General features: G+C 36.3%; 1 protein-coding gene across 5 annotated transcripts; it reads left to right on the top strand.

Moving 5' to 3' along the window:
* Positions 1-1,431: 1,431 nt before the first annotated feature.
* Positions 1,432-27,070, top strand: ZNF207 (zinc finger protein 207). 5 transcript variants are annotated; one of them, XM_037143321.2, is made up of 13 exons: positions 1,432-1,615; positions 2,796-2,922; positions 8,174-8,312; positions 9,084-9,251; positions 9,380-9,455; positions 9,959-10,006; positions 11,075-11,145; positions 12,631-12,788; positions 13,900-13,992; positions 14,968-15,210; positions 16,004-16,163; positions 16,309-16,492; positions 19,619-27,070. In XM_037143321.2, exons 1-12 carry the CDS (start codon positions 1,575-1,577, stop codon positions 16,467-16,469), a joined length of 1,485 nt encoding a protein of 494 aa, XP_036999216.1. In that variant the 5' UTR covers positions 1,432-1,574; the 3' UTR covers positions 16,470-16,492; positions 19,619-27,070. The 5 variants fall into 5 exon arrangements, with proteins under 5 accessions (XP_036999216.1, XP_036999215.1, XP_036999214.1 ...); XM_037143320.2 differs by lacking the exon at positions 19,619-27,070 and adding an exon at positions 16,710-17,055; XM_037143319.2 differs by lacking the exon at positions 19,619-27,070 and having other exon boundaries at positions 16,309-17,055.

Genomic DNA, 27,070 nt, shown 5'->3' with positions numbered 1-27,070 from the left:
GGTGCTTCTCACACATGCCCCAACAGGGACCTGGCCTGCAACCCAGGCAGGTGTCCTGACTGGGAATCCAACTGCGGTCCTTTCAGTTCCCTGGCCATCCTACCTCAATCCATAGAACCATACCAGCCAGGGCACTGCTTCAACTTTCTTAAGCCTCTTTTCATCTATTATTAATAGGGTGATAATTCTGGGACCTACATCGCAGAATGTTGAAAACAAGTCATATAAAATTTACCACAATGCCTGGCACACAGCAAGTGCTTCATTGATGCCTGCCATTATTTTTTCCTTTTAATAGTAACATGAAGTTTACATTAAGAGTCACTTCTATGAGCTATGCTCCGTTCTGTAAGTGCAGCAGAGGACGTTTATATGGCTTGCCCAAAGTCATGCAGGTAAGCAGTGGCACTGGTGAAAAATGAACCCAAACACTCTCTCATAAACCTGCATTATTCTCTGTCCTATTTAGGCGGAGATTGCAAATGATCTAAGAGATAAAAACTCTTTTCTTAAATATTGTTACATAACACCAGGCACATAGGCATATGTAACAAACAGCCAAGCTAGTCATGACATTAAGCCGTAACAGCCAAGCTAGTCATGACATTAAATCTATGCAATGGATATATGTAACAATAGTGAAGAGAGATTAACTCTCAGGTGCAAACCTCCGCAGGGTTAAAACTCCTGTTGCTTCAGAAAGACTTCAGCATGAAGCCCAACTCCTCAGACTGCTTCTGGGATTTCCAGAAGTCGTTATCTCTTGCCACCAGCCCCCTTACTTTGAGCTCCAAGCCCACTAGTTTTTCCATGTGCTTAGCCTCAAAGGGTTGCACTTTTTTGCTTCTCTTAGGGAGATAACTGTCCTCCACATCGCGTCTTCCCACTGACCCTACAGGAAACCTTTCTTGACACCCAAAGACGACCAAGCGTTAAGGGTTTGTCTTTTTTTTCCGCCCCCTGCGGTGCCGCAGAACCTCGTATTTTCCTCAACACCCCGCTGACCACACTGCGTTGCTTAATCAGTCACCAGTCGGTGACTGCAACTTCTTCGACTTACCATTTTAAGTAAGCATGTTCAACACTTAACTACAAATAGGACTAATCCGGGAAATGATACAAAATAGAAAATTGGGCGCTGTCTCAATTATCTTTATAGTCTGCCCTTAATTACGCTGGTAATGTTTTAAATTTTTTTCCCCTTCCAATTCGAGAGTTTCTCAGCAAGTCTGGGTTGCCAGCTCCTTTGCAAAGAAAACCGGAAGGGACCAACAAGCAAGTGACGAGGCGAGCAAGGACTCATTAAACCGAAAAGATGGCGACCGCTTCTCAGCCGCGGCGAGTCCCCGCCCAGTCAGGGTGGAGGCCGGTATCATGTGACCCTTCCCTGCTTGGCACCGCCTCCGGCCGCAGTGCCTGACGGGAGGCAGAGCAGCGAACGAGGTCGTCGGCCATTTTGTGCCTGTTTCCTGCGGGACGCGGTGGTGGCGGTTGGGTCGGAAAAGTGAGCGATTTTGGCCTCGTTTTCCTGTTTATTTTCTCCTCCCTTTTTACTTTGTCAATAGAGCGCAGTTATGGGTCGCAAGAAGAAGAAGCAGCTGAAGCCGTGGTGCTGGTATCCTTTGTCAGTTTTTAAGTCGTGGCCGAGCTGGGGCGCCGGTTAGTGGTGATTGGGACTGGGAGGCCTGGCTATGGCCTATGGCGGAAAGTGGGATCTAGGCCTCAGGTGGGTGGCTTGGTGGCTGGAGTCGGATTTGGGAAGTCGGGTCGGGAGCTAGGTCTCAAGGGCGGGAGGCTCTGGCAGTTAGGGGTCGTGGGATTCCGTGACTCAGGAGATGCTTAGTTTGGTGCGAGTGTGGACCCACTGAAAGGCGGCTTGGATCCCTCCACCAAGGACAGTGTCCCCAAGGACCATTGTGTTATACCCCGTTGTTTTGGTGACGTTTCGGCAAAGGGACTTGTATTACAATATTCTGACGCTACGGAGGAATAGGGAGTGCCTCCGGAGTCAGTCACCCACTTTCTCCGTAGGGTGGGTGGGGTTTTTTTTGGGTAGAATTGGTGGGCTGTTAAAGCCTTAGGGTGGTCAACCGGGATTTCAAACCTTTTTTTTTTTGCGCGGGTGGTGGAAATAAGTAGCTTCCGCGTCTCACCAACTGGCGCGTTAGTCTTCAAGAAGCGTTCTCTTGCAGGGTGGGTTTTCTTATATCTATTACCTAGCTTTGTAGGAATGAAAAACATCTTATATCTAAAAAAACAATTTGTTACAGAACTGCACCTATTATATAGTAGCTACACAGGTATGAATTTTGTAATGTTTTAGGAAATTATTACTAGCGAGGTAATTCTCAATTTTATTAATGCAGTTCATCTCTGAGCTTAAATGTATTCCTTGGCAACATAAATTTGTTCAGAATTGCAAACAACTTTAATAGAGTTGGGGATTTTTTTTTACATTAAACCTTTTCAGTCCAGAATATGAGTTTGTAAATGTCGAAATGCTGAAGAAAACAGCGGTTAATTTTGCATAAATCTGGTAAACAGAAATTTTACAAAACAACATTGAAATGTGTTTAGGGGTGGTGAAGAAAAGGTGGGCTTCTAGGAAATATGCTAAAATTGAATGGCAAGCTAATCCCTAATTATATAATAAATATCAAAAGCAAAACTTATGTAAAATGCCTTTTTGGTTTTAGCTGTTACCATGTTTTTTAATGTCATTTTTTTTTATCATATGACATTTTGATAGGCAGTGTCATTGTGTGTTTTTTTTATATCTTAACAATATTGACCAGGTATTGTAATAGAGATTTTGATGATGAGAAGATCCTTATACAGCACCAAAAAGCAAAACATTTTAAATGCCACATATGTCATAAGAAATTATACACAGGACCTGGCTTGGCTATACATTGCATGCAGGTAAGGATTTTTCTCCTGTATTTAATTTTTACTCCCTTGTAGTTTGGGGGAAAATTTTAAAAATATGGGAGGACGATCATAAATAAATCTTGACAATTGTAGGGGGTTTCTTGTTTGTTTTTGTTGTTTATTGCAAAAGATGGTAAGACAGCCAGTTAGCTTTAAAAACAAACACAATCTTTAGCCCCCAAGAAGATAGACAATTGAGTTTTTATGGTTAAAGAGTTTTTATTTGTATTTATCTTTAAATTACAATTTTATATCCTATGTTAGGTTGGTGACAGGTTGAGACAACAGGATTTATCTCCTCAGATTTATCTCCTCAAATTTACTCTGAAATTTGAATTACAGAGTAATGATCAATGATTTAAGTTTGTGGTCAATCTTACCAGTTGTAATCCCATAAAAATGAGGACATAATTAGGTGCCATTACTCACTGCCATTGAAGGATTTGTTATAAATTAGCTGCTTGGGGGCAGGTTTATTTTAACATTTTATTCCAGGACCTTTTTTTAGAGTGGTAACGTTTCATTTAATAATTTCTTGATTTCTTGGGTCCTTTTACTACTAGGTTAAGAAAGCTTTGTAATTTTTAAGGATCTCTTAAGTACTGTTACGACTTATTCAACATGATTTTTTCTACTTTTGCCAGTTTTAGAGCTTCCTGAATTTTTGCCTAATTGGACCTTAGAGAGATGTGAGATGAGCAGATCTCTATTTATTGGAAACTACTGTTGGTGGGAAGCAGGGAGGTAAATTAAAATAAGATGCTGCTTTCCCAAGTTTAAAAATAATTGTATAGATTCTTTTCACTCTAGTTATGTCACTACAACAATTTAAGATCCATTAAAAAATTCTTGAGAGCCTACAACATGCTTAGGAAGTCACTAAATTACATGTGGTTATTTAGAAGGAAAAATTCCTTAATCACATAGCCACCTGTGAGTGGCAGTTGGATGGTACAAAAAACAGAACATAGGCAACACTGAGGATACAGCAGTGGATAGGACAGTCACCTTTGTGGTATTTAGATTTATATTGTAGAGGACAGTAACCTGTAAATGATTTCATTTGTCTTATGGTGATAAATGATATGGAAAACTAAAACTAGATAAAGAGTATAAGGAGGGCCACAAGGGTTAGGCCTAAGTAAGAAACTGCCATCTGGGCAGCCATCTGAAAGGAAGTGAGGGAAATCTTCGAATGAAAGGCCCTTACATCAGGAGCATTCTCCAATATTGAAGGATAAGGAAAGGACCACACTATGCTGTTTTATGTGTTGGAGGGCTTGCAGGCTCTTGTAGGCCATTTTCATTAATTCTTAATAAAATGAGATTTGAATGTAACTTGCTCTGGTACACATTTTAAAAGGGTCATTGTAGCTGCAGGGTTGCAGTGAGACCACTCAGGAGATTGGAGTAATCCAGGCAAAAGATGATGGTGACAGCCAGAATTTATTGGTGGATTGGATGTGGAGGGTGAGAAAGGGAGGAGTTAAGGATGATCTGAAGGTTTTTTGACCTGAGCAGTGTGAAAAATGAAGCTTTTAACATACTGAGATATGAAAGCTGCAGGAAGAATAGGCTTAGGGATGAAGACACCAAGATTGCTTCTATGTTAATTTTGAGTGTGAGTATGTTGGTGTTGAAAGGATCTGTTGAATATCCAGGTGGATATGTCACATAAGAATTGGATCTACAAGTCTAGTTCAGAAGGGTTGGAGGTGGAGATAGAAGTTTGGAAGGATAAGGATGGCTGTTTGAAGCCATGTCTTTCTTCTTAGGGAGTAGAATGTAGATAGAAAAGAGTTGTAAGTACGCCAGGACTCCATGTTGGACTACACCCTTCTTTTGGAGGTCAGAAGTTTAAAAGAAAACATTCATGGAGATCGAAAGGGTAGGATCACCAAGAGTGTAGTACCCAGAGTTATTTCAGGGAGTCAAATGCTGGTGGGTCAAGTAAGAACCAGACTAAGATTGGATTAATCAAAGAGGAGGTTCATTGGTCACTTTCTGAAAGTGATTTTGTAGCATGATGAGGATGAAAGCTTTATTGGGGTACTTTTGAAGAGAAAGTAAGAGTTCATTCTCACCTGGCCTGCCCAGGATCCCACCCCAACCCAGTGCCAACCCTAGTCTCCTGAGCAGCCCCATTTCCTTTCCAGCAAGATGAAAGAAACTCTAAACTGCAGGCACTAGTGAGCAGAGTTGGGAAAAGGAACTGCTGGCAGAAAGAAGGTGGTTTACAGAACAGTTAGAGCAGATGGTAAAAAGACTTCAGTTCTTTTTCGGGTATTAAAGAGGTGAATGTGTTCACAAATCAAGGAAGAGTGATCCATTTTAACAGCCTTGAAGTTCAGGAATCTGACAGTGAACACTTGAGCATTACAGGACATGCTGAGACAAAAAGCTGACAAATGCTACCCAACGTCTTAAACCAGCGTAGTGCAGACAGTGACTAGTTTAAAAGAGACTGGCTGAAGCTCTGCCCAAACAGTGTGGGTGGGAAAGTACCACTTACTACCAGAGTATGATGATGGCAACGTTTCAGGTCTTGAGAATTTTTATTAGATTTCTGAGGAAGAAGCTAAGTTGAGTCAGCTTCTGAAGAAGATAAAACTTGAAGTTACTGGGAGCAGCTGTTTTATATTATGACTGCTTTTTCAAAATCTGTTAATGTTTCTGGTAAAATCTAGGTTGCTAATATTTTTCAGTCCAAGTCTCTTGGATACTGCACCACTTTCCAGTTTTTGCTTATACACAAGTGGATCTTTGCCTAGTTTAAAAAAAGAGGAGGAGGGAGAAAATAACAGAGGCATTCTTTCAAGGAGTTATGCTGTAGAGAAGAGCAGATAAATGGAGTGAAACTTGGAAGGAGATTAGTTGAGAAACTACTAGTAACACCTTTTATTGACTAAGTGCTTCTGTTTACATACAGTCTTGTTGTAATTCCTAGCACTCTGGGAGATGGGCATGCCAGTTAAATCAGACACATCCTCGAATTTCGTAGATGATAGATCTAGGACCTTAGTGATTTAGATGGCTGATACCATGCTTGCTCCTATCTTTGACTGAGACCATACTAATAGGCAAGATTCTAAGTAAATGTTATTTTTTCTCATTACAACGCCTTTTTACTAGTGTATATACTCTTGTCCTTAACACTTAGAAATGTACTGAAGACTAGTTAATGTGTGTGTGAATGTAATTTTAAAGAACATGAGTTATTTCACCTGCAATTTGTCAAGAATAGTAATATATTCCAAAAACTTGAACAATGATGATTAAGTTCCTTGTTACATAGCTTTATTCATGTTTGTTCAGGATTGATCAGAAGTAAAGGTAATTTCTGAATTTGATTTGCATACCACTGTTGGAAGCCTTCAGCTACGTCTCTAAGAAAAAGCTTAGCTTTCTTTCATTTTCTTACATGAAAGTATCTTAGGAGGAAAGAAAAACTGTGTTACTTGGACAAATACACTCAAGTCATTAGCTTGCGCTAATGCATTGGAATCACTTGGAGCATTTATTAAAACACAGATTGCTAGGCACCACCTAAGAGTTTGTGATATAGTTGGGCTCAGCTGGGGCCTGAAAATTTGCATTTCTAAAAAGCTTCCAGGTGATGCTGATAGGCTAGGCAAAATACTGTGCTTTAGTGTCCTTGGAGCACTAAGTTAATGCCTTTTGCTGAAGAAACCAGGAGAGACAGGGATTTTACCTTACTGGCAAAAGTTCTCCATGTTTGAGGGTTGGAAACTTTTAAAAAGAATTTATTGACTTTAGCCTTGGCTGGTGTGGCCCTGGAGTACCTACCAGCCTGTGAACCAAAAGGTTGCTGGTTCAATTTCGAATCAGGGCACATGCCTGGCTTGCAGACCAGGTGCCCCATTGGGGGTCATGCAAGAGGCAACCACACTTTTTTTTTTTTTAAATTATTTTATTTATTTATCTTTAGAGGGGAAGGAAAGGAGAGGGGAGAGAAACATCAATGTATGGTTGCCTTTCATGCATCCCCTGCTGGGAACTGGCCTGCAGGGAACTGGCCTGCAACCCAGGCATGTGCCCTGACTGGGAATCGAACCTCAGTCGTGTGGTTTGCAGGCCCGTGCTCAATCCACTGAGCTACACCAGCCAGGGCAGGGCAACCACACATTGATATTTTTCTTCCGCTTTCTCCCACCCTTCCCCTCTGTCTAAAAATAAATAAATAAAACCTTTAAAAAAATTATTGATTCTAGAGAGAAAGAAAGGGAGACAAAGACAAACATTGATTTGTTGTTCCACTTATACATTCATTGGTTGCTTATATGTACTCTGAACAGGGATCGAACCTGAAACTTCGGTGTATTGGGACGGCGCTCTAACCAAGTGAGCTACCCAGCCAGGGTGAGGGTTAGAAACTTCTGATCTAAAAAAAAAACCCATATATTGAAAAGAAGTTCTAGGTTCCCATTGTTTTACAATAAAAACTTTCTTTGTGACCTGCCAAATAAAATCAGATAGTTATTCATAAGTTATTGGTAATGCCAGTGTGTGTGTGTAAGTGTAAGAGAGGGGAAGGGAGGGAAATGAGAGAAACATCAATGTGAGAGAGAAACACTGATCCGATTGTCTCTCATATGCTCCCTAACCAAGTTTGCCCACACAAGGAATGAAACCTGCAACCTTTCAGTTTACGATACTATGCTTCAACTAAACCTACAGTATTTAGGGCAGTGATGCCAATTGTGAATGTCACTTTCATAGTTTACAACTATAGGTTTGTCTCGAGATCCGTTCTTGGGGAAATTTGCTTACTCTAAGTCACAATATAATAAGACTTTCATAGCTTTATGTAATTCAGACTTGAAATTTCTCTGAGTATATTATCACCTTGAATTGCTGATAACTCAAGCAAGTAAGATTATATGGTAAATTTGAAGTAATATTTATTGATTCCTTACTATGTGTTAGATATTCTTTCAAGTACTTTTTGTATACACTATATTTATTCCTAAAAATGACAATAGAAGTTAGGTACTATGTGGGTGGAGTAAACTAAGGTTTAGAGAGGTTGAGTGATTCGCCCAATCTCACATAAATAGTAAGCAGCAAAACTGGGGATTGAATTTAAATAGTATTACTATAGAACCAGTCTCTTAATCATCATACTAAGTGTTGCCTGAGTACTTTGAAATTATTCTCTAAAAAGACTTAACTAGGCAGTTTTGCATGATAGAAGTTTTCTTTCTTTTTTTAATAATCTTAGGTGCATAAAGAGACAATAGATGCTGTACCAAATGCAATACCTGGGAGAACAGATATAGAGTTGGAAATATATGGTATGGAAGGTATTCCAGAGAAAGACATGGATGAAAGAAGACGACTTCTTGAACAGAAAACACAGGGTAAATATTAAGATGTATGCTTTTTTTTCCTTTACGATTTTATTTATTTTTAGAGGGGGGAGGGAAAAAGGGAGAGAAACATTAATGTGTGGTTACCCCCCCTACTGTAAACTGGCATGCAACCCTAGCATGTGTCCTGACTGGGAATTGAACTGGTGACCCTTTGGTCCCCTGAGCTACACCAGTGAGCTTTTCGCTTTGTTGGGATAACACCTAACCAACACCTATACCTGTCAAGGCATTAAAGAGGAATTTGTTTTGCAAAGTATTTATTACAGAGAGGTCAGACCTCTTTGTCATAGTTTAAATTTTTTAAAAATAAAACTGATTTAGAATTATTTTTACTTTTTATAGAATAGGTAATTGCTTAATATAGGTTTGAAAACACATTTGAAAAGTAAAGAACAGTATTAACTAAAGTACTTTTGGAAGGAAAAAATCTCGTGAGCTAATTGCACTGGCATTTATTTATTTAGTTATTATTATTTTTTTAATTTAATTATATTTATCTTTAGAGGGGAAGGGAAGGAGAGAGGGAGAGAAGTATCAATGTATGGTTGCCTTTTGTGTATCCCTTGCTGGGAACTGGCCTGCAACCCAGGCACGTGCCCTGATTGGGAACCAAACCTCAATCTTTTGGTTCGCAGGCCCACACTCCACTGAGCTACACCAGCCAGGGCTGCACTGACATAATTTTTTTTAATGTTGAATGTTTTAAATTTGCTTAGGGCTTCTCTCCTAATGGGAAAATTAATTAAAACTTTTTAACAGAAAGTCAAAAAAAGAAGCAACAAGATGATTCTGACGAATATGATGATGATGACTCTGCAGCTTCAACTTCATTTCAACCACAGCCTGTACAACCCCAACAAGGTTATATCCCCCCAATGGCACAGCCAGGACTACCGCCAGTTCCGGGAGCACCAGGAATGCCTCCAGGTAGCATATCATAGGGCTTCTTGCAATTTAACATTCTTAGGGTTTTACTGATACAGTGTAGAAGTATTAAATTCTTTCTTTCAACTCTTTAGTATTAATATGTGATTTGTTGTTGAAATTGTTTGTAGGCATACCTCCATTAATGCCAGGTGTTCCTCCTCTGATGCCAGGGATGCCACCAGTTATGCCAGGCATGCCACCTGGGTAAGAAAACTTTTAAAATGCCTTGTGGGCTTGTGCCTAGTAATGATCTTTCAGCTTGGGTATTATATGAATTAAATGTAACTTTTGCATTTTTTGCTTCTAAAAGGTATGGGTTCTTCAGATATTAAAATTGTGTTAATAAAGGGGTCCACCAATAAATGTAAGGAATCTACATTTGTCTTTAAGAGAATAGATTTTGGGTTTTAGGATGTATGTAGGCAGCCATGTGCTTCAATTGCATCTGATAAAGTTAAAGTAGTTGGTTGTAGATTTGAGTTTCTGAGATTCAGAACTGTCCATGACACTTTGGAGTTGTGACAAGAAGCAAATTCTGTAAATAATTTATTATTTATGAAATCATCAAGAGCTAAAAAAAAAAATATGAGGTGCTTGTGCCCATCACTTTACTTAAATGTTATTGGATGTGACAGGTAAACAGTACACTTTCCCGCTGTATTTTGAAAATCACAGTTAGATTTTGATTTTGTCATACATTTTCACAGATTGCATCATCAGAGAAAATACACCCAGTCATTTTGCGGTGAAAACATGTAAGCATCTCATTCATGATGTAATTCAGGAGGTATAATCATAATGTCATTTTCTTGTGTGTTTAATGATATCTATTCAGTTGACTTCAGAAATTTTCTTCAGAAACTTTCCTCACTAAAACTTCTACAACTTGCAAGCTGGTTGACACGGGTCTCTGAAAGAGGGAAATAGAAATAATCCATCTTTTAAGGAAATAGTAATAAATCTATATATAAATAAAGCATTTTTAAAATTTGTAGCTATTTTTTCCTAACTGCTAAAAAATAGGACCTAGTAAAAAGTGTTGGTATTTAAGAAAATATATAATCTTTTGCCAAATTACATGCTTTATTATAGAAGATAATTGAAGTTTTCTAATTAAATCAATATATAGAAGTTAATCTTCTGACAAAGTCTAAATCAAGAATTCACAAACTTGTGATTTAAGTGCATTGGATATTGGTATTTGAAAATTAGCTCTTTTCAAGTGAAGAAAAATAAATATGGGGTTTGTTTTTTTTTAGTTATGGTTTAGTGTTAGGTAACTAATCTTAAGTAAAAATTAAGCAACCTGAGTTTGCTTTTGATTATCTATAATATTTGTGGTAGTTTCTCTGTGCTCCAAAAAATTTCACAATGTACATTCGGTATTTTCCTTTTGAAAAATCTACCTTAAAATAGTGATTTCTTCTCTTTTAGTCATATTCTGTGTGGATATTTTCCAAGTGAGACAAAAGTTGGTACTACTTTTCAATTGCACATATTTTAGATGAGGCCACTTGTATATATTGAGAATAAAATATTAGTGTATAAAATTTCTAATGCCTTTAAATGTATTAAAACGTTATGTCAACAAAGATTGAATAGTCCCCCTGCCCCCCCCCATCTTTCTTGTAAACTCAAGAGTTTGCTGGTTTTTAGGGATATATTTTGATAGGATTATTGTGTGTTGTGTTCTTACAGCTTGATTTCAATATCAGGGCCAAATTCGAGTCTTATCTTACTATTTTGGGATTTAGCCAAAATATTTTCTGTGGTTTATACTGTTAATTAACTTTATTTGTTTCTTGAAATTTGCTTTCTAACAGAATGATGCCAATGGGTGGAATGATGCCACCTGGACCAGGAATACCACCTCTGATGCCTGGAATGCCACCAGGTATGAAATACTAGGGTGTTTTTTGTTGTCGGGGTTTTTTTTTTTAGTTTTAATGTAGTGAAAATTGGTTTCAAAGCAGCCAAAATGAGTCACAGAACCTGTGCCCTGAAGCTTATTTACTTAAGAGTGGTCATTTTCATTAGGAATATTTGAAATGAGTAATAGGAGACTCTTAGCAAGTGAGAGAGAATTCAAACAAACTGTATAGGACAATTTCGACATTTATTATTAAGAACAGATGTATTAAGAGGATATCTCAGTTAACAGAAAGAAAAGTGGTAAATTCAGCGGCTTGGTGATCATCAAGAACTCAACATTTTGAATATTTTCTACTTCGTTAACCTTAGTTCTTTTCCTTTAAGCTTGTCACTCAGTGGCAACAAAGATCACTCAGGCAAGAAATGGTGTTGGCATCAATGTGCTCTTTTTTTTCTTTTAGAGAGCAAAGTAACTTTCCCAAAGGCTCTTTATCCCTTTAGATATCACTGGCCAGAAATAGCTGTAATTGATCTTCTAGCTGCAAGGCAGTGTTGGAAATGAAGTATGTTGACTTTTTAGACTATAATGTGGGGAAAGGAATTTTGTTAGCCAAGTAAGTGTGCCATGGAGCCCTTTAAGATCTCTCATTTGGTTACCCTGCTTTTTTTATACTTAATCTTGGCAAGTTTGGGTTGTAATCAATAGGTTTAGAAGTACCCAAGTGATAGTTGATGTAAAAGGAACCAGAAGAATAAAGCTGCAGCAAAATTGTGATCATTGTCAGTGAAGCCATTAATTTCAGTCAACAGCTGCACAGACAGAATGCTCTAAGATCATTTGGGGCATTTAAAGCAATATGGAATAATAACCAATGTTCATTTGATAATGTACAGTAAAAGTTTTCAGTTATATTGAGGAAGTTAATTTTTTTATTTTTTGTTTTCAAGTACAGTTTTTTGTCTTTCTCCCATCCCAGCCCCCCCTCCCCGTGCTCCCCACCTCCCTTGAGGAAGTTTAAAGAATACATGAGCAATACATTTTAGGAAAATTTATTTAAAATGTTTAAATGGATAACTTGGTTTTCTGGAAAGTTCACTGTTATTTGACATAGCAGGTTTTTACTGTAATTTGTATTAGAGTTCAGGGAAAATCTGTGTGTTAGATAATTGATATAATTCTCTTTATATGTTTCAAAAGGTTTGCTGAATCATTACCAGTTAAGCTTAATTGCTGCTTTGCCTACAAACAGGATCGCTAGTGATACCTTTCACTTCCCAAAATTCTGAACAGTACAAAGGAATAGAAAGTTTGAGGCATGATTGTTCCAAGGGGCAAATGCCCAAGTTCTATGGATTTCATTGAGTTCGGAAGTCTGTTGTTAGTGACTTTATAGTAAGGAAGCATTTTTAATGTGGCATATAGCAACAGCAAAGTTTTGGGGAAATAACTGTTTTCTGAACTAAATGCTTCAACAACTGGGTCCCCTTCCCAACATTTCTTTTATAGGTATGCCCCCTCCTGTTCCACGTCCTGGAATTCCTCCAATGACTCAAGCACAGGCTGTTTCAGCACCAGGTATTCTGAATAGACCACCTGCGCCAACGGCAACAGTTCCTGCTCCACAGCCTCCAGTTACTAAGCCTCTTTTCCCCAGTGCGGGGCAGGTAAGTTGAAATTCCTGGGAAGGAGTGCACTTATATTTAAAGGTAAAATGCAGTTGTTTTACAAAAATCCTTGAAATTTTTCACAGGTCAATTTATTCTTTATAATTTTAGTATAATTTATTAAGCATAGTAAGAAGTGGCCTATTTTTTTCTCTGTGCATACATTGGTTTTTCTTGACTTACAAAAGATTGAATGGAGCCAAAGATAGTGTTATTTTTTTCATTGCTTTGAACTCTGGTTGTTCTAGCTTTCGTTAAAAATGAAAGTTTTATTTTTGGGGACTCACATTGTTATGTTTAGTGGTCCTCCTTTAACTGTTGAACTATGAGTGGAATTAAAGCCAAAGATGAAAATCCTAAGACTTGAACAGATCATTTGTTCAGCTTTTCTAGTCTAGAACAGGGACAGTCTACAGTACTGCACACTTGCTGGAAGAATGTCATTTAATTGCTGTTGACCCAGTCACACTTAATTTCTTCCTGCTTTTGTCTGCAGAATTCAGAAGTGAAAGGGGATTGGTTCTGTTATACATAGTATAGTGGTGGTTACTTTTTTTCCCCCCCAGTTTCATTCAGAATTTAGAAGATCAGGATGTATCTTCTTTATTTTCCTCTTTAAAATTGTCCCTTAGATGTTTCTTCTTAATTTTTCTGTTTGTAGTTGCTAAATTAAGAGCATTACATTTTAAGTGTCCTTTAAGCACATTAACTTATGCTTTTCAGGTGGGTGGGGATTTTGTTGCGAAATGTTAAACTTTTAGTAAAAATCTGGTGTAGTGTCATTGATAGAGAATTGGATTAAAATGTAGTTTAATCTTTATCCTCAGTTGAAGGTATCGTTTTTGAAATAACACATTTGCAAACATTAGTTTTAGAAAGAAACTGGTTAGCTAGGTTTATTGGTGTAGAATTAATTTTTTTGAGGCTCATATTGTCTCTTTGTTTATTGTAAATGCATTAACTGCCTGTCTCATTAAATAAATCAGATTTGATTGCATTATACTTTGCATTTACAAGTATGCAATCTATACCAAAAAAAGTCTACCACATGGCTTGGTTTTCACCCATTTGTTTGGAGACTTTTCATTGTTTCCTTTCTTTTATGCTACAGATGGGGACACCTGTAACAAGCTCAAGTACAGCTTCATCCAATTCAGAAAGTCTGTCTGCATCTTCTAAAGCTCTGTTTCCTAGCACAGCACAAGTACGCAGGAAGTTGCAGTTTAAAGTTGTTAAAATGGCTTTATAACTTAACCCTTTGGACCCTACTTTAAAACTAAAATTTTTCCCAAAAAATACACTATTTAAATTTTTTTAAGTTAAGATTAATGATATATAAATCAGTGGTATTTGAAAATTGAACTGAGAAAAAAAAGTACCCTAAACTTACATGGTTCTAAAGGGTTAAAAGCATGTGAGCAGTAAATGCCTTATAGTAGCCAATGATTAGCCTGATGCATGATTAAGCTATTTTGATTCAAGCTGTTTAATCTAATGCATCACAGATAATATAAGGAAATTTAGTACTTTGCATTTGGTTCTAAAGTTGTCCTAGTTTACATGTTTCAGATGTTGGGCATTACACAAAGTGTAAACCATTAATTACTGGTAATTTTATACTTGAAAGATCCTTCTAAACACCAGCCAGTGTTAATTGGGAGGGTATTGTATTACTTATGTAAATAACATCTCTGGAAGACATTTTAATGTGTCACCATTAATATTAATTATGCTATGCCTAGTAACAAATTTATTCAAACATCTGTATTCTATAATTTCTAACCTTTTTTTTTTTTTTTGAGCTGCTTGGTAGATTAATTAAACAACTAATTTAGAATAGTGAAAATAGAAAATTTGCTATTTCATTATATAATTATATTCAACAGTTTGGAATAAATACAAAGCTTTGTAAATTAAAGAACTTGGTGAGGAGGTAGATGACATGAGAAGTTAAATATGCAGTCTTTTTTGTTGTTCCATTGCTGTGTTCTGGGTGACTGCAGCCCAGCACCTTTTGATACTCTTACATGTTGTCTTGTTTTGTGGAGTGTTTATCATGTTAGCTTTGTTTTAATTTCATTTAGGGTTAGTCCTTTATTGAATGTTCATGTCTTATTTTTAAATTGGTAGTTGATATACTCAGTGTGGGGTTTTGTTGATGAAAGATTGTGTTTTACAGGCTCAGGCAGCTGTCCAAGGACCTGTTGGTACAGATTTCAAGCCCTTAAATAGTACTCCTGCAACGACTACAGAACCCCCGAAGCCTACATTTCCTGCTTATACACAGTCTACAGCTTCAACCACTAGTACAACAAATAGCACTGCAGCTAAACCAGCAGCTTCAATAACAAGTAAGCCTGCTACTCTTACAACAACCAGTGCAACCAGTAAGTTGATCCATCCCGATGAGGATATATCGCTGGTAAGTTCTCAGTTTTTTACTCTCAGTTTGGTTAAATATAATTGTACCAACTTGCCCATTTGACAAGTGTTAATTTGTACAATGATGGTTTTACTGGTCTGCTTTAATAATTAAGTGTTTTTTACCATCTTGAGTTTTAAGAACCACAAAATAGTAGGCAAAATAAAGTGAATAGTGCATGTTTTGATCTGAGATGCATTCACTCCCACCAGACTATTTCTAAAAAGACAGTTGACTTCTTGCTTTTAAAAATCATTTTAGTTAAATGTAGATTTATAAATAAATTGAAGAACCAGTGAAGTGAGCGGTAGAAACTGCATATTTCTTTAAGCCATGTAAACTAGATGCCTCGCTGAAACAATTTATAAATTCTAAAGTTGTTATCTGTGTCTTAACTATAAAAATAAATGAGGTTTTCTTAAGGTATTACATGTTTTTAGAGATTTTATGTATTTATTTTTGGAGTAGGGAGGGAGAAAGAGAAACATCAGTTGGTTGCCTCTCACATGTCCCTAACTGGACACCTGGCCTGCACCCCAGGCATGTGCCCTGACAGGGAATTGAACAGACTACCTTTTGGTTTGTGGGACAAAGCTTAACCTGCTAAGCCACACTAGTTAGGACAAGATGTTGAGATTTTAAGTAGTTGAACTGGTTTGTGGGACAAAAGTAATGGTTGGGAAGTAAAGATACACTTCTTAAAAAATATTCTGTAACATTTTAGATGCTTGCCTTTATGCTTAATAAGTCTCCGCATTTAGGTGTTTAACATCCTGCTTATTTTTATTCCTAGGAAGAGAGAAGGGCACAGTTACCTAAATATCAACGTAACCTTCCTCGTCCAGGACAGGCTCCCATTGGTAATCCACCAGTTGGACCAATTGGGGGTATGATGCCACCACAGCCAGGCATCCCACAGCAACAAGGAATGAGACCCCCAATGCCGCCTCATGGTATTCCTCTTTTTGCACTTATTATTTCTAGTGGATTTTTTGGGTATACACATAAATTAGATTTATCTGCATAATATATTGCACTTAAAAGTACAATGCACGGGCCAACTCAATCTATTTTTTGTGTTTTAAATGTGTTTTTTAGGTCAGTATGGTGGTCATCATCAAGGCATGCCAGGTTACCTTCCTGGCGCTATGCCTCCATATGGGCAGGGACCGCCAATGGTGCCCCCTTACCAAGGTGGGCCTCCTCGACCTCCAATGGGAATGAGACCTCCTGTAATGTCGCAAGGCGGCCGTTACTGATCTCACTTCATCCAGTCTAATAGGTTTGGAGATTAAACCTTTTCTCAACTTGTGCTGTATATATAGCCAAGCTTCCGTCAATAAGGCTTCATTGTGACTTTAACAAACATTATCTTCCCATATACCAGGAACTATTGGACATTTATTTTACATGGGAAAAATTATTTGGAATAATAAAACAGGAACTTTTCCTGAAGTTGCAATTTATACTGTATGGCTTCTTTTTCATGTTTCATCTAGGTTTTTAGAAGTGAAGTATAGTAAATTTGGTTCGTTATATTGTGAAGGCGCTGGAATTACATGAACATACCACCTTAATAAAGGCAAGTTCTGTAAGCTTACATTGCTATTGTAAAGTTATGCCTTCACAGCATTTCAGATGCTGTTGGACTTCATGTCCCCAACCTAGCTTGGTGAGGGCCGTAACTGTTTCCAAGTACCTGTACATTGGAAGTCTGAATGTGTAACAATATTTAATGTATTTAGAGTTCCTCATGTTGCAGGGTTTATGAAATCGGACCCATCAAGGTCATGTGACTTTTCTGTACTGTTAAACTTCATTGTAATAAAATGAGAGAAAAATTTATGCCTTTTTATTCATAACCCAGCTGTGGACCACTGCCTGAAAGGTTTGTACAGATGCATGCTACATTAGGTGTCCACATAATAAAACTCATAGTCTCCAATGCAGTGTTGAATCATTGGATTCTGTCTTTGAACTATAGGTTGTTCCTTAGCTGCATGTTTTAAATTGGTCAGAATATATAGAATTGTACATTAGTCCTTTTGTTAACAGAAAAATTTAGATACGGATGAATCATTACATGACAGATATGAAATCTATATTGTATCATCTTTTTATCCCCTTGGTGTCAATACTTGTTAGATGTCATAGATACTTAAATTGTGATCCTTAGTGTTTCCGCTTTCCTGCTAATGACATTTAGAGCCTAGTGCCAGACCATTCATTTCCTTCTGATTGTTTTTGGTATGCAGTACTGTGTGGACCTCAGAAGCTTTTCAGGTGCAAGCTTCTAGAAGCTTAGGTGCAAGCAGTAATAGCTTCTTATGCTGTTAATGGATTGGTATAAGTTCTGAGTATAATGTCAAGAATCTAAATGTGTCTTTGTTCGGGTGGTTAACAGGTGGAGATTTGAACATTTTTATTTCATTACACTCTTAGAAGATTATATCTTTGATTAGTTGGCTGCCTTTTGTTACTAGGACTAAATGGCTTTACTAACTTTTTCATCCTTGGAAATTTGAATGTTACTGTTTTCTGATGGAAAGCCTTTCTGTAGAGGTGACTGCTGTTATTTAGTATTTTGTGTTGTGAGTCCATTATAAGAGCTCCTGTTGAACCTTTTTGACATTCATTTTTTAATCTTGTGCAGAATAAATTCTTATTTAAATATCAAATAACCTACAAAGTATAATTATTAATTTAAGGACCTTTATATTTAGTTTTTCTTTAATATAAAGTTATGACTTCTAAGAAAATGGTAACATTTCTTTTTAACCATTATACCAAGGTGTTAGATACAAGACATGAAATCTGAAGTTTGGCTTTTTTTTTTTTTTAAATTTATTTATCTTTAGAAGGGAAGGGAAGGAGAGCAGTATCAATGTATGGTTGCTTCTGGTGCATCCCCTGCTGGGAACTGGCCTGCAATCCAGGCATGTGCCCTGACGGGGAATCGAACTGCGATCTTTGGGTTTGCAGGCCCATTGAAGTTTTCTTTTTAAAAAAGCCTTGTAGGAAACCGTTTTAGTCATCATAAATGGGTCTGTATATGTTAAGTGACAAGTAAAATCATTTATATAAACTAAACATTGCAAGTATATTACAGACCCATTACAGAGTTGGGTGCTATTTTAAGTCTGATATTTTGCTCCAGTGGTTTTATAGTTCCTGTGCTGTGACACCATTGAGGTTCAGAAAATTCTGTAGTTAGAAAGGGCAACATCCAGGTATCAGCAACAATGAATTTCATCCTTTTTCTGGCAGCCCAAGCCTCTTAGCCTCACCTCTTCACCCACCACCACCACCACCGCCGCCAAAGTTTGTCTGCCTACTGAAATTTGGCAGGATATTTACACTGCCAAAGAAAAACATGTTGAAAATCTTCGAGGTAAATGTGGCATGGTGTTTCAAAAATTATGTAAAGCTTTATTTGCATTTAATGCAAAGAGGGCTGATATTTTAGGTCCACATTTCATGCTTTTTGAAGTCTGATGGGAGAAAATATTACCACTTTTAAGTAAGTGGTAGAGTTCTCACTAAAAGTCAATTCAAATTGTTATGTATGGCACTTTAAAAACAAGTACACCAACTCTTGTGTTCTACAGGCATATGAGTGGCGCTCATTTGATGTATTCAAGGTATAATGTGGGCATGCATCAGAGCATAATTAAGCTTCTAGAAAATACCTTTTACCTAATGGCTTCTGGGGTCCATAGTATGGTTAAATCAATCAGGAGTGGAACAAATTATGTTGAAATAATTAACTCTTACTTTGACACATGCTTCCTTTAAGTAATAGAGTTGACCAAAGTAAACTTCATCTGCCCTTATAGAAGACTTTGGAGATTAAATATTTTCAGGCAGGCATTGTGATTGCCATAATTTAGGAAGTTGCAAGATTAATGGGCCTGCTAGCTTTGTCTCTGCCTTATATCTACTCTTAAAATCACCTTTTTAATTTAAAAAAACAACTTAAACATTTGTCTGGCACTAGTTTCTATTGTATAGATTTTACTACTGTATGACAGTAACAAGACCAGCAGGACAACTTTTGAGTGGCTACTGGAATTATCATTTGATTTGAATACTTAATGTTTTAGTAAGTAATATATCACACATTTACTGTTAGGAATGGGGAAGATACTGTTAGTGTGCTTTTTTTCTACTGATCAAGTTACATATTGAACTTAAACTCAGCTTAATTATAGTGAGAACAGGGTGTTTGGGGGGAGATCCCAACAAAAATAATTATGGTCTCAGTAGAATTACAGTGGACAGTAGTTTTTTGGTTTTTTAAGAGCTATTTTTTCCTTTGCTTGCTTGATCATTGGGATTTTTTTAATGCATGTCTTTTAAATTAATTGGGTAATGTTTTTCTAAAATTAAAATTTTCTTCTTCCTATAGCCCTGCCATAGGACAGGCTGAGGCTGAGTCTCAGTGTTGCCCTGTTCAGTCTGAGGCAAGTGGGATTTATTTTATTCCTTATAGGGGCTTTCACAGCTTGATGGCTGTTGGATATTTATGTCCCCAAACTTGCAGCAAGTTTGGTGAAGGCCCCTACATTTAATTAAACGTAGGATTTTTATACTCTTTTGGCAGAGAAGGCTCTATATTAATATTCATGTTTGACTGTGGTGTTACTAAACAAGAAGTATTTAATATGTAACTTTGTGTCGTATTAATATTTAACAGCCTTGGTAAAGCTGGTATTGCTATATTGTAGTTTTAGTATATTGACAAAATTTGGCGTTTTTGATTTGGAGGCATGAAATGTTTCAGTTAAATTTGCCACTTTTTACTTTTAGGAAAGTCTTACTGGTTATCTGCTCTTCAAAGTATTAAATTTAACCTCAAGTATAAGTTTAATTATTGGAAATGCTCCTAGACACTGAAATATGCATACTTAATTCCAAAGTTATACATTGAACGTAATAGCAGGTTGAAAGGTTACCTGGTTATGCTGCTGACTTAATATTTTTCAAACCTCACCACATTAGAGCAAATGTTAATGTAGAGCCCTGTGTGTGGTATGTATGCATATACACTACACATTGGAGATAATGAAAGAGTTTGGGTATTACAGACCTGTCAGTATGGATAGGTTACTGATACTCAGGTAGCCAAACGAAAATTGTATTAAGTGCTAAAGTTTGTATATTGAACTGTGGTTTTGAAACGATTATTTTGAGGTTCATTTTAGTGACAATGTTTTATACAATCTCCATACATGAGAAGTATCGGTATTTGTTTTCAACTAAAGTTTGCTTTTATATAGTGAGAAAAGGTGTGTTTATGTTTGCATGTTGTTAGGTGGTGAAGAGGGAATTAGAAGAGAGGCCAAAACATAAACTTGGGTTTTGTTCCTTCCTGTGTTTGAGCCACCATTTATCTAGATAGCCTTTTCCTCTGAGCAGTAACAATTAACATAGAGAACAATGTTTGGCAAATCTGGGATTGTGTTTATATGTCATTTTAATTTTTGGAAGCATAAAGAAAAAATACACATTAAATGAATTCTAAATTTTCACCTATTTAACTTTCACATGGTTTTCTATGTAACCAAGTCATGGGAAAAAAAGATTTTAATGTTTCAAAAAAACTTCGTTAGAAAAATACTCCATTGGAATATTTTATAGCATTAGTAATTATCCCTTTTTAGTCTCCTTATTTGGAGTTATTTTCTGCTGCACCATCCCTCAATATTTAAGAGTGAAGCTGCTTGTTCTAATTCTAATAGTGATAGATAAAATAATTATAGTTGTATGTATGTACGAGGGGTGAGAGGGATTTTCTGAGGGTGGCATAATTTGCTAAAGATGATGCTTAAGATGTAGTTTCTTTGCTATCTCTAGTTCTGTGACTCAGACAAATAAGATTTTAAGAAATATGTAACTTTTAAGTGTCTCAACATCCACTGGTAAATGTTGGTAAACGAAAGGAAATGTTGAAGTCACCTCTTTATGGAGATAAAATATACACTTGGTTAGGAGATTAAGAAAAACATGTACTCTAAAAGTTTCTGTAAATCAAGGTATGCCTTTTTCAAAAGATGGTATTTCCCTACCTAGTATTAAATAACCTTTGTATGTTTTTCCAAAATGAAACCGATTTTCTCTTACTGTGACTTATAGAAAAGTCTTGTAAAACAAGGGAAGGAAGGGTTCAGTTCTAAGACTAATGACTATAAAGCAGATTTTTGTAAGTAAACATTCCCCTAATTTCTGCTTGCTTTCTCATGACTTGAATATTAGTGAAGGTTACTGCTCCTCCCCTTAGTGTTTTGTCATCTAAATCATTTTAATAAATAACCCTTTGTTTTTCTAGCATAGAACCATCTAATTTTCTGTGTGGCATTTCTTGGCAAATAAGCAGTTACTTTAATAATGTATATGTTGTCATGAACATGGTGATATGCACAATTTTGTAATGTTGAATTTTCAGAAGTATACTTTTAATATCTTGGCTCTTAGGTATCCTCTATTATGAACCTAATTCAAAGTAATGCATAGGATACAGGGAAAGCAGGACTTGGAGTTCCCAAATATTGTAAATATCTTCAACTTTTCCAAGAATTATTTTCATGTTCTTGGCATTTTTGTGGGGAAATACTAGGTTTGAATGTAGCGCTTTTTTGTTTTTTATTTTTATTTTGAGAGGGGGGAGGAGGGAGAAAGACAGGGAGAGACATCACTGTGTGGTTGCCTATCCCACATCCCCTACTGGGGACCTGGCCCCCAACCCAGGCGTTGGCCCTGACTGGGAATCAAAGTTGGTGACCCTTTGGTTCATGGGCCAGCATTCATTTCACTCCAGCCAAGGCTGAATGTAGCTTTATTTTTTTTTTAAACTAGGTTTCCTTAGTAAGGTTCAGGTGAGAAATAATTGCTTTTTATTAACGTTGTTTTTCTTTGCTGGGCTCTATACATTCTTGCATAATTTAGCCACAACAGGAAGAGCTTTCCATTTTCCCAAGGGGGGGGTTTTGAAACTGTCATTTTCACTTTTTTGAATCATCGCTCTTTAAATCTGCCATGTATCCTCAGGTGGAGATACCTTTATTTTGCTAAGCAAGGTGTAGAAGTCATATTAAGGCAGAGATTGGAGACCCACAGGATATCTTCACTGAAACTAATTTGAACTATTTCTATTTGAAGCAACTTAGATATTATAAATCAAGACTGGTTTAATGTTAGGTTCTTCAGGAGGCATGTAATCACCAGCTATATTGTGAGAATATGTTTGTGTATATGTTTTATTTTGATGAAATTAACTGCAGAGAAGATACATGTGAGTAAACAATCAATGATTGACTCTTTGGACCCTACCCATTAATTCTAAGTGCTCTACTGATGGGTAAAGTGGTGATATGGTGCAGCTTCAATAATGTGCTATGTATTTGGTCAGGGGCTTGTAATGCTGTGTTTGTAAAAAGGGAAGTCCTTTATTGGAATTCTCCAAGCCCTTTTAGCATTCTTACGTGTCGGGTTTTTTAGCGATCTATATTCCTTCACCCTTGGTTAATTTTGATGAACTGGCAATGAAATTCATTGATGCCCATCTTTGATAAAGATGAAGAATAATGTCCTCAGTGCACTACACACATACCAGTAGTGGTTATTTGGGGGAGAGGCTATTGTTTAGTTTTGCTGGACTTAAGAACTTAAAAGGTAAAGAAAGGTAACAGCATTCTTGTGCTTGGTTTGCATTTGTTACTAACTTTTCACCAAATTAGTTATAATGTAGCTTATTCTCAGTATTTACAAATAGTTTAGTGAGAATGAAAATAAAATTTGCAGCATCATTTCCCAATTTTTGCTGATAATAAAACAAGACAGCTATCCAAGTGATCCAACAGAAGAGCTAATAAAGTTCTGTAAGTTTGAGTTAGAAAAATATGGGGTCTATAGTTATTGAGCAGAGGCTCCTTTTTATCTCTTAGTTTATTTCTGTGTACTTTCAGGAGAAGCAATAGAATTTCCTTTTCAGCATATGTTTTTGTAATTTACAATCTTAATAAGAAAGTGAAATGAAAGTTGAATTTAAAACTATTGAAAATTGTTTGCCTCTGTGGGGTGTGTCTACATAATACTTAAATTTAGAAATTAATCACATTTGAAGAGATTATTTTTTTCTATGTATATGTCCCCCCTGTTTTTAGAGTAAGAAAGCTTTTCACATAATACACATTGGAGTACATAGTTTTATTAAAATGGAGCTGTGTCCTAGAGATATACAGTGTTACTAACTCATTCTCTTAAGGTTATTCTAAATTTAATAGCCAATATAAGGTAATTTTTGTAAGACGTAGGGAAATTTTTAAAAATGTATTAATGTCAGACTCTGAGGAAATTTAATGCACATTGACTTTTTTTAAAGTATGGGTTGAACTCCTCAGTTTAATACAATTTGTGTTTTTGTTAACTAGCAGCAGAATTTCAGCATATGCTACTTACTGGTAGAGAAGAAAAATCCCACAGCCCTGCCAGTACAGGTTAGTTTAATCTGTAAGTACCTGATGTTCCTATTTTTTTCAAACATATCCATATAACCCACACAAGGAAGGAAGGGCAGTTGCTTAAATGTGAGTATAACAGCAGTCCCATTAGACACTTTCAGACACTCAGTACTTGGGCCAATTAGTTCTAGGTTTGTTAGCCTCCTTTATTACTTGGTTGTGGTTGACCTTAAATAGATCTATTGTACATAAAAGAACAAGACAGTGAAAGTTTCTGTTGGCTCTGTGTTCAGTTTGGTATGTCCTAAAGCAGTGCAGGGCTTTGGGTCCAGAGTCTTTATTTAAGCTGCTACTTCAGTGGTATTTATTTATCTTTGGATTTTTTACGGTATGAATCAGCCTAAAAAAAGTTAAGTTTTCTCATCTTTAGCAATGATAAGTGGTATTTTGTTGTTTGTGTTCTTAGTAATTTGTTGTAAGTACTAATTTAGTTCACCTTTGATAAACTATAACCTATTCTGTTGGGTTCATTTTACTTTGAGCCAAGAATAACAAACCTTACTTTTTAATATTCAAATGAAAGCTGACGACCCATCCAGAAATCTAGACAGATTCTTCATTTATTTCTTTTGAGGGGCAGTGGGGATGTGATAGATTGTAAAAGATGTTAATTAATTATTTATTATTATTTTCATTGGTTCTACCAGAGTTTGTTAAGTGTCTTAACCCATCCATGAGAGATTTCCTTTAACCTTTAAATATTGTACTCTTATATTTATAAAAATTTAAAATACTGAGGAGAAGAATAAAGCATAACTTATAGAGGCCTGAATCATCCTTTCAGTCTGTATTATTGACTAGGATGCATGGCTTCCTCCTTTACCACCCAAGTGTAATGATGTCTAATTTGAGTGAGAGACTCTGCCCATGAAAGTGCTCTTGTTAAACTGGGATGGTGATTAGGCACTAAAAACACATTATCTTAATGTTGTTTTATACAGAAGTCATGCGTTGAGTTACATTTTTAAAAAACGTCAACTGATGAAAAAATATATTTTATAGGATATCCACTTGGTTTTTAATAAAAAAATTGCCTAAGGGCTTAAGTTTCATTGCCTTTCACAGTTTAATCTGTATAAGAAATGGTGTAAATACAGTGGGAATGATTTTCCTTAAAACCATCTCTTTAAAGCTGCCTTTCTGGTGAGTACTATTTTATACTTTTGTATGTCAGTTTTCTTTTAAATTTACCTGAAAGGGGGCACTTGCATCAAAGAGTGAGCAATTTGAATTTCTACACTCTTTAGATATTACCTGAATTGGGAACACTAAGAATAAGGTGATTGTTTTACCTCCTGACATTTCCCTAGTAATCTGTGTTCACTTTTTTCTGACCTTCATGTAACAGACTATAAGTATAAATAGTGAAATAGGGGGGAGGGGTTTAATCAAAACTATCTAGCATTTATCATTTTAAGCCCAAGATTTTCTTTTTAGTTGACATCCAAAATATTTTTCTCTATACTTTTGGCTCCCACATTGCATAGGTATAAAATTCAAATACCAGAATTTCTGTCCTTGCTGAAGCTGTTGTTGCAATGATTTGTGAGCAGTTAAGCTGTGGGTAAGGTTGGAGGAGGGCTGGCCTAAAATATGGTAATGTAAGCTAATTGATTATTTTTGATCAGGCTTGAAAATATCCACTGCATTCTTAAATAACCTTGCATGAGAAACTTGATTTAGAAATGCTGGTTTCTGGGACTGTGTATACAACCAGTGAAAATTGGCCTCTGTGTATATTTTTAATTTATCTTCCCCTTTAGTCTTTAGCCACATCCTACCTAACTAATGTCAGTATACACTAAGGATGTTTTCACATTGTATCTCCTGCTGATCTTTGTAAGCCAACAATGAACAGTCAACTCCAGTGCTTTTTAGTATGAACGATGATAGTTTCTACAATCTGAAAATTGATATCTGTGTGGTGATGGAAGTACTGAACTGCGTATGGACACTTAATTTATATCTTTAAGATTAAAAGTGGAGTAAATGTCTAAGGAACTCTGTCCTTTTCTAGCAAGAATAAACAGACATTGAAAATTTGGTAAGTATATTTTAAATGCATGTGGTAGTGATGAGAGTAAATAGCCAAATTTTCATAATTTAAGATAATATGTAGGCATGAACAAGAATTCTTGAATCTCCTTTATGACCTAATGTCTGTGTGTCTAGCTAGCAGTTTTATAAACTTGTGTGCACAATGATTAAATTGAAATGTACCTTACTCCTTTGTCTGGCTTGTTTTCTTTTTCATTTGTGTAGTACTTTAAATACTAATTTTATATTTCAAGCTTTTTTCAGAGTAAAAATAAGTGACTGGTAAAGAAAACATCTCCCAGAAGAATTATTTACATATCCCTATGTAAAAACCCAATGATGACTTTTCATTTACTTAAACCTTCTATTTTCCAGCTCTAGTTAAAAGTGACAGTAGGCAGCTGATCACAGAAATGGTGCAGAGGGCGAATCTTTGTGCCCTTTTTGGCATGTTTATAGGGATCATTGTATTACAGTAAAATGTTAATCCATTTCTTGATTTTCATGGAAACAGCTTTTTAAGAGGGGGAAAGCTGGTCAGATTTGGAATTTTCCTTCTCCTTGGTACATTGTGATTAGTAAGAGGATAATATATGGAAGTTAAAGTGAAAATATTTCATCACTCTACCGGGGAAAGAGACATTTCTTAGTATGTCCATTTCTTTCCAAAATAGCATATGGCATTATTTTGTGAAGTGGTACAAGATCCCAAAGGGTTTTGTGATCACAAAGGAAAGAGGAGGCCCTTACCTCAGTTTAATCCTCAGGCTTTGCTCCAGCATTGTACTGGCAAGGAAGGAAAGAAGAACAAAGCATACATGGGATGTGATGGTAAGGACTGAAGAGAAAAAACAGAGAGAGGGTAGACCATGTGTATATGATTAAGTAGTCTAACAAAACAAAGTGAATAGGGATGTAATTTTTAATGTAAGTAAATGAACTCAATAATTAAGGTGGTAATTAATTAGCCTAAAATTTAACATTAGCCCTGGCCAGATAGCTCAGTTTGTTGGAGCGGCATCCTGATACACCGAGTTTTTTGTGGGTTCTATCCCCCGTCGGGGCACATACAAGAATTAACCTATAAATAAATGGTGTAAGTGGAACAACAAATCTGTTACTCTTTCCCTGCCTCCCCCTTTCTCTAAAATCAATGAATAAAAATGTTTTAATTAACATTAAAACTCTGGTAATTTAATCATTGCCTTTTGTGGGGGTGTAAATTTTTTCCATAAGTAATATTTAGTGCATTTTGACATTCTGGTGTATCACCTGGAAGCTAGTGCAAAAAAAAAAAAAAAGAA

Source organism: Artibeus jamaicensis, unplaced genomic scaffold, assembly GCF_021234435.1.
Source record: "Artibeus jamaicensis isolate MK-2021 breed Jamaican fruit bat unplaced genomic scaffold, CSHL_Jam_final contig_1998, whole genome shotgun sequence".
Classification (NCBI taxonomy): domain Eukaryota; kingdom Metazoa; phylum Chordata; class Mammalia; order Chiroptera; family Phyllostomidae; genus Artibeus; species Artibeus jamaicensis.
The sequence above is the reverse complement of the archived record's forward strand: the minus strand, read 5'-3'. Positions and strand labels throughout refer to the sequence as shown.